Source organism: Ictalurus furcatus, chromosome 16 (genome assembly GCF_023375685.1).
Source record: "Ictalurus furcatus strain D&B chromosome 16, Billie_1.0, whole genome shotgun sequence".
Taxonomy (NCBI): domain Eukaryota; kingdom Metazoa; phylum Chordata; class Actinopteri; order Siluriformes; family Ictaluridae; genus Ictalurus; species Ictalurus furcatus.
In genome coordinates this window covers 24,177,528-24,185,917 of record NC_071270.1, presented here as the reverse complement: position 1 = coordinate 24,185,917, position 8,390 = coordinate 24,177,528, and the positions used below count along the sequence as shown (strand labels likewise).

Sequence of the window (8,390 nt, the reverse complement as noted above, 5' to 3'; positions counted from 1 at the left end):
TGCCGTTCCAATAGTTTTGGAGGGGACTGTATATGTGTGTGTGTGTGTGTGTATATATGTATGTATGTATACACACATACATATATACATTTATACATACATACACATACCAGTGTATGTATGACACTACCGGTCAAAAGTTTGTGGACACTCAGCTGAAATGTTTCTCATGATGTTAAAAACCTTTTGATCTGAAGGTGTGTGATTAAATGTGTGAAATCGGTGTCATAGACAAAAATTTAATCGTGCCGACGTATTCATTTCTTTCATTCGAACACTAACATTTTATTTACCAAAAAAAACTTCTTTTTTTTTTAAACGGACGACTCGGAGGGAAATATTTCCGAAAAGCAGCCGATAAGAGTCCGGCGTCGGTGGGAACTCCTTTAATACTGTTTAAAAAGCATCTCAGGGAAATTCCTCAAGAAATCGGGTGAGAAAACGCCAAGAATACATTTCTGGAAATTCTCGGCGAAAACGACATCTACTTTGAAGATGTTAAAATATTAAATTATTTTGATTTATTTTGGGTTTTTTATCACAACATAATTCCCATAGTTCCACTTGTGTTCCTCCAGAGTTTTGATGACTTTATTATTATTATAAAATGTGGGGAAAAAATAAAAATAAAGAATGAGTGTATCTAAACTTTTGACCAGTAGTCTATATACACACACACACACACACACTACATATTAATCAGACGTCACACTTTAGGCCACGCCTCCTACTGAATCGGCGTCTGAACGTTACGTGTGCTGAGTGAAGCCAAACTCTGTGTTGAGGAAGATTCCAGATGGAGCTCTAACTGTTTTTAACTTTGCTAGTTCGAAGACTGTGTGATGGTTTAGACACGCAGTCCACACGATGCTAAACTGGCAGCTATACGCCGTCCTTATCTGTGTGCAACATTAGTTTGGATTGAAACGCTTATCCAACGTTTGGATAAAAGGGGAAAACATTTTATTTTCCACACTACTGATAGACAATATTTTATTCTGCACACAGGAAACATAACTGAACTTAAATGATCAAAAGCAAGTACGTCTCAACCGAGGATGAAGCAACGTAAACATTGTAACAGGTACGATTTTTCCTCCAAAATACTCCAAATTCAAAATGCAGAAGGTAAGAAATCTGAAAGCAAGTAAAGCCTAGGTACAAGAATCTTTAAGTTTCATACACTGAACTTTAATCTCACTCTTAAACTGGAAGTGAAACACATTCTCAGAAAGATGTAGAAAAAAAATAATACTTGTCTGTTTTTTTTTTTTTTTTTAGTGTGATCCTTTAACGTCCGAACTTATTCACAGTGGAGATAAAATAGAAAATTAAACGGCTCGCAAAATGATGTAATTTTATTTCAATTACGTACATATTTAACAGAATGGCAAAGGATTTGTTTTTGGAATAAACATGTCCAAAAGTGGGAAATGCGTCGATCTTATTGACCGGAGGAGGACTCGGGTCTTGTCGTCTCGGGCACCGCGTTAAACTGGAACTCGTCGTCCGCGTGTACGGGATCCACCTCCGCCGAGCCGGGGCTTTGTGGCTTGGCTAAAGTCCCGTAAATAGCCATGGCCTAAAAGCAGGACAGAGGGAGAAAAGGATGAGGATAACAATCCCTGAGCTCCGGGTTTGATCAAACATTCGAACGTTAGTAAATATTTCGATATTTTCCCGTTTGATTAATAGATAAATTCCATATTTGGTGGAAAATAAAGCGGAAAAGGCTGATCCTCGGTTATGAAAGCGTGCCGGAGGCTGACCTGTGTGACCATGCTGGAGATGTCTCCCGTGTTGGACGGCAGGATGATGGTGTTCGTCTGTTTGGCCAGGTTGGAGAAAGCGGAGACGTACTGCTCGGCAACGCTGAGGGACGCCGCTGCGTTTCCATTCTGATAAAAAAAAAAAAACACACACACAAAATAGTACAACGTGCTCAACATAACTCGGTCCTGTAGAACACCGCACAGCACGACATAAAGGCTGCATTTTGGAAAAATAGCATGTTGCTGTTTTAAACCAAATCAGTGTCATAAAGAAAATAAATAAAATATTACACTAAAGCTGCATTTAAAATGTGCTAAGGGTGCTCTATCCGATTAAAGTCCTACTCGAAGTAAACACAAATGGAATTAAGACGTGTGGAGTATTCCTGTTTTAGTCACGTTATCGATGTGCGTTACAGACATGTACACACCTTAATCACACTGTTAACGTCGTGTGGGAGTTTTCACCGCATTGTGCGACAGGACACGTACGCACATGGCAGCGCTCGACCGTTTGACGGCAAACAAGAGAGCACGGCTGCGTCCCAAACCGCGTACTTGCCTGCTGTATTGTAGGCGAAATACATGTATCTCAGCTACTATATAGACGGTAAGTACGCGGTTTGGGACGCAGCCCACGGCTTCAAGCAGTCGTCTATTTGCACGTACAGCACGACAAATAATTAACCGCACTTGAAGCTTTCGTAGAATGATGATGATGATAAAAAAGTAATAATTCCCCATTTCCACACACACAAACACACACACACACACACACACACACAGTACCGTACCTGCTTAGTCAGCGCATCAGAGAGAAGCCTAATGGCCTGAGCTTTAGCCTCCGCTTTAGCCAACAAAGCATTCGCCTCTCCTGTAATACAAACACATCATAGTACAACACACACACACACACACTGCTTGTCGATGACAGGTGTTCTCGCCTCTCCTATTGTATCTCACACTGTTAACACACAGCTTTAACTGCACCTGCAGCTTTGTTGATCTGCTCTGCTTTCTCTCCCTCAGAAGCCAGGATCTGCGCTCGTTTACGTCCCTCCGCCACGTTGATGGCCGCCTCCCTCGTTCCCTCCGACTCCAGGACTGTCGCTCTCTTCCTCCGCTCCGCTTCCACCTGCGCAGGAGTCGCACGTCAGCACCGTACCGCTTCCTTGAAGTAAACCTACGCGCTTTTCCCTTTTATCCCAGGCTAATGAGGCGAACGTGTAATGGAAGGTAATAGCTACGAGTTTAGCGGGTCTGAATCCTTGCACGCTCGATCGCCTGATCTACAGCGCCCTCCGTTAATATTGGCACCCTTGGTAAATACGAGCAAACCAGGTTTTCTTTATTCGACTTTATCGTTTGATGTTTTGATTTTTTTTTCAAATCACAAAAATACTCTGCTCTAAAAACACATTTGTTAAATATAGGTGTGCAACAATAATTTGGCACCCTTTTAGTCAATACTTCCCTTCAGCACTAGCTCCCTTTGCCAAGAGAACAGCTCTGAGTCTTCTCCTATAACGCCGGTCAGTCACGTGTTCCAATATTTTTGCTCGCCTACACATTGGGTGGTCTGATACGAAATGCCGTTTGACAAATCTACACGTGGAAATACCAGGAAATAAATACCAGGCTGAAATCCTAGACTCTCCTCTCGTATTCATCTTTCGTTCGGCAAAAACAATCCAATCGGCCGTTCCGAAATAGTCTCGCGGGGGACTGTCATCGACGGTCGGTGTCCTTTTATAGAGCGTGTCCATTCTCACCTGCATCTGCATGGACTCTTTGACGCGCGGTGGGACGTGAATGTCCTTGATCTCGTAGCGCAGGCAGCGAATCCCCCAGAAATCAGATGCCTGGTTGATGGAGTGCACCATGTTGGCGTTCAGCGACTCTCTCTCCTGATAACAAAAGTGACAAATGGATTTGCTGTGGTGTAAAAGTGTGGGGGGTGGATAAAAAACACTACATGACATGCTTTTATAGGAAAATAATCAACGTCGCCATGGTAACGGTAGCTCCGCTTCGTCACACCGCCCTGACTTTGATTGTTTTCCTGAAACAGCATGACCCCAAGTGTTTCATTCCATAGTGGCCGCCTTGACATATGTAGTTTAGAGCAAACTGGCCGAAGACAAAGTATTAACCCGTGTCGAGTGCAAAAGTTTGTACACCCCCCTCTTTTTTCACAACGAATTCTACTTTTATTTTTTGTAGATGAAAAGAAGTCATATAATAAATATGGATCTAAGAGGAACGTAGAGAAAATCTGGAAGATGCAAAGGGTGGTGGAGGGTGTAACCGCCACCGCCCCCCCAACACCTTTTTTAGATTTTTAATCATATACACATTTTGCTCATTTTTATTATTTGTTAAAATTGAACTCTTGATATGTGACCCTAAATGTCTTTGCTGTAAATGAAACTTCCTTCTGTATACAAACGTTTGCACTCTCAGATTGGGTTTTTCATAAAGATAAGGGGGGGGGGGATACCCTGAAAACTTTATCCAGAGTGAGTTTTCCTAACTCCGATCTCATCGTGGTCTGTGCCAGCTGGGTCACTGCATACTCGGGGTCCTCGACTCCGTAACTGGCCTGGAGTAGGACAGAAAAAAAAAAAAACAAGAACAAAAAGGAATTACACAAGATCAAATATATCAAACGGGTCATGAAGCACGCACGGTGCCGTGTCTCAGGACATACCTTAAAGGGGTCGAGTATCCTCAGGTACAGAACTCCATCAATCTGTAGCGTCACGTTGTCTGATAGACGGGGGAAAAAAAAACAAACAAACAAAAAAAAAAAACACACTGATTACCTGATTCATGTGAAGGCAAAAAAAAATCAACTCGTTTTTATTCAGGCTCAGGTTCAGAAACTGTGACCGAATCCGAAATATCTCTGTATTTGAGTCGTAGATATTCATACACAAAACTGATCCTGATCAAGGCTGAGCTCTTATCTCTTACATGAATAACACGAAGAAATAAAAATAATTAAATAAATAAAAGAGTGTCCCGTGTGTCCGGAAAACATTTTAAAAAGCGCTGAAACTGGAGACTCCTTCCAGAAATGTTAATAAATGTCTCATCAAAGAAAACTTCAAGTGCAAAACTATCAAACAAGTAGAACTCGATGCCAACGGTCTAATTATTCTTGTTATGAATTTGCACGGGGTGTAACGGTACATCCTGAAGCAAAAACACGTGACCTTTGTAGGGAACGTGGGACTCGTATCGTGGAAATCCGCGTTCTATTCATTACGCGTGTAATGCAGTCGCACTGTTTGAACAACAGAGGTCCCGATCTGCGCAAGGCGTAGATTTAAAACACGTAGAGAGAACATGCTGGTCACATGATCGCGTTCCTTCGTGGAGGCGGCGGAATTCAGACGGGCAATTTAGCCGACTTTGGAGCTCTATTTACAGTTAAAACTATGCCTCGGGTGCTGCTCGTTACGTTTCCCCCGGGTCAGTGACTTTGTTGATTTAATACAATTTTTGGGAGAATTTATACATTTATGTATGTTTATTTAAGACCTGGTGAACTTGTAGTACATTTTGTTTACAATCTTAAACCTCTGTTCGTAGCAGTTTTTTGTTGCTGTTGTTTTGCATTGTTGATGATTCGGTAATAATCATTTTTTGGAGTCTTTTCAGTCATGATTTTCCTTCGTTCAAATTTTGTTCCGAAATATTCTGAGAACCGGATTGAATCGAATCGTGAAGCCGGTATCGTAAATCGAATCGACTCGTTACATACCCAGTAATCTGTATGGACGGACAAAAACGAACAGCATTATGCCTCCTGCACTTAGAGGCAGAGGCATGAAAAAGATTCTTCCTACTCACCGAGAGTTACAGCAGACTGCTCTGGCACATCGATCACAATCTCTTTAAGGCTCTGCACATAGCGGATTTTGTCCAGGATCGGGATTAATACATTCAGCCCCTGGAGGAATGATACGATGTCTTAGTGAGGATATCTTGAACAAGTTATTCAATACAGTACAGTGTTTCTCAATATGAGATGATTATACAACAAATACGAGACTATTAAACTTATTCTAGCCACATTTATTCATTTCAGGCTTACAACGGTCTTCATCTACAGGGTGTCCGAAAAGCTAGGAACCGATAAGAGTAATACTACGTAGCGAGTGAGCGAGCGTACAGATTAATAACCTACAGGCTCGAGGATTCGGTGGAAGCGGCCCATCCTCTCCACCACCCATGCTTCCTGCTGCGGCACGAACAGAATCACCGTGTTCATGGGAAGGCTGGATGCCCATCGCTGCTGAGCTCGAGTCCCCCAAAACACCGGGACGGACCGGCATGGGTGCTAGACACACACACACACACACACACACACACACACACAGACACAGAGTCTTTAGAGACACAAATAGGTTACAGGTAAAAATTTCCATTTAAACTAGCTTTAAGGATAGCAGAAGAGGTAGGTAGATAGATAGACAGACAGATGAACAATAGACAGAGAGACGGAGATAGACAGATCGATAGACAGACAGACAGACAGATAGATACATACATAGATAGACAGACAGGCAGACAGATGAACGATAGATAGACAGTTGACATAGATAGGTAGACAGATAAACATAAACAGATAGATAGACAGACAGAAACAGATAGATAGACAGAAACAGACAGACAGAAATAGATAGATACATAGACAGACAGACAATAGATAGATATATAGACAGACAGATTGACAATAGACAGAGATAGACAGAGAGACAGACAGACAGACCGATAGACAGACAGACAGATAGATAGAGATAGATAGATAGATATATAGACAGACGAACGATAGATAGACAGATAGACATAGATAGGTAGACAGATAGACAGACAGAAACAGATAGACAGACAGAAACAGATAGATAAACAGACAGACAGAAACAGGTAGATACACAGACAGACAGACAGAAACAGATAGATAAACAGACAGACAGAAACAGGTAGATACACAGACAGACAGACAGAAACAGGTAGATACACAGACAGACAGACAGAAACAGGTAGATACACAGACAGACAGACAGAAACAGGTAGATACACAGACAGACAGACAGAAACAGGTAGATACACAGACAGACAGACAGAAACAGGTAGATACACAGACAGACAGACAGAAACAGGTAGATACACAGACAGACAGACAGACAGACAGACAGAAACAGGTAGATACACAGACAGACAGACAGAAACAGGTAGATACACAGACAGACAGACAGAAACAGATAGATACACAGACAGACAGAAACAGGTAGATACACAGACAGACAGACAGAAACAGATAGATACACAGACAGACAGACAGACAAAAACAGGTAGATACACAGACAGACAGACAGACAGAAACAGATAGATACACAGACAGACAGACAGACAGACAGACAGAAACAGATAGATACACAGACAGACAGAAACAGGTAGATACACAGAGACGATAGATAGATAGATAAAAACAACCTTTGGAACACCCCACTACACAGTACAGTCCTGGAGATGTTTACATGATAAATGATATTTTTGCATGAAATTGAAATCCTGACTCTGTGTTCTCTCTCACATGAGGAGCTCGCGCTGTCATTCACAAATGTCACTTACCTTTAGAAGCCCACTTCCGGCCCGACACACTACCGTCCTTAGCATACTGTGTTAATATTAAGCACTTTTTGTCTGCTAAAATAATAAATTCAATTATTTTTCACACCTTTAAACCTTCAGTTATAAACACGAACCTCTCCACACCTGAGCTAGCTAAAAGTTGCGACCGGTTACATCAGAGCTACGTTTCTCCCAACCGTTTTCCGACAAACCCCGCCTTCCTGTTCTGGGATTGGTCGGTTTGACCAGGCGTCATAATGGAAGAATGATTTCTGAACGGCAAAAGCGCGTGCGCTCTGAACCATTGGATAGTTTATTGTCCAATCGGCGGTCTTCTCACGAACTAATAGGCTGCTATAGCGCACGAGGCGGGGTTTGTCGGAAAAGAAGTGCAAACTTCAACGTCAGTGAGTGGTACAGTGCTAAAATGAGTCCGGCCACGTGCTGGAAACACAACGCATCAACATGTCGTTCCGGGTGTTTGTTTCATACGTTCTTGTTTACGTCAAAAATCTGAATTAGCAGGACTCAAAACCATCAGTATGGACTGTGTTTCACTACCTCTATTTTTCTCTTTCTTTCTTAAACATTTTTTTTTATAACAAGTCAAGTTAGTTAAAAGAAAAAACACACAGAACAGTTGAAATCTCAGCATTGCTAGGACACAATATAGTGCACTACTTAGTGAATTCCTTATTTTATCAGCAGTAGGATCTGTTGTTTTTGTTTGTTTGTTTGTTTGTTTTGGTCATTTGGAGAAACCAGTCTGTCTAGAAAAACAGAGATAACCTTCTCGATTCTGATTGGTCAGACGGTGTTGATTAATTTTCAGTAAGAGCAGCTCTGATAATAGTGCAGCTGCAACTCAAATCGCAGGTTTATAATAATCCACTCATACACTCGGATGTATGGCAGATGTTCCACATAATCAGAATAAAAAAAATAAATAAAATAAAGGTTTGTAGTTGTGGATAT

At 41.7% G+C, this 8,390-nt stretch overlaps 1 protein-coding gene across 1 annotated transcript; it reads right to left on the bottom strand.

Annotated features, from left to right (window-relative positions):
• Positions 1 to 1,340: 1,340 nt before the first annotated feature.
• Positions 1,341 to 7,657, bottom strand: stoml2 (stomatin (EPB72)-like 2). The gene is made up of 10 exons (XM_053644714.1): positions 7,416 to 7,657; positions 5,968 to 6,120; positions 5,631 to 5,730; positions 4,483 to 4,541; positions 4,273 to 4,374; positions 3,545 to 3,679; positions 2,763 to 2,907; positions 2,567 to 2,646; positions 1,770 to 1,898; positions 1,341 to 1,582 (listed from the first exon to the last, which is right to left on the bottom strand). The coding sequence occupies exons 1-10, from the start codon at positions 7,458 to 7,460 to the stop codon at positions 1,445 to 1,447; spliced, it is 1,086 nt and encodes a 361-aa protein (XP_053500689.1). The 5' UTR covers positions 7,461 to 7,657; the 3' UTR covers positions 1,341 to 1,444.
• Positions 7,658 to 8,390: the final 733 nt, after the last annotated feature.

Coding starts and splice junctions, on each gene's coding strand:
- stoml2 (XM_053644714.1), bottom strand. CDS start 7,460: ATGCTAAGGACGGTAGTGTGTCGGGCCGGAAGTGGGCTTCTAAAG. Junction 6,121..7,415: donor CCGGAAGTGGGCTTCTAAAG/GTAAGTGACATT, acceptor GTGTGTGTCTAG/CACCCATGCCGGTCCGTCCC. Junction 2,908..3,544: donor AAGAGTCCATGCAGATGCAG/GTGAGAATGGAC, acceptor ACTCCTGCGCAG/GTGGAAGCGGAGCGGAGGAA.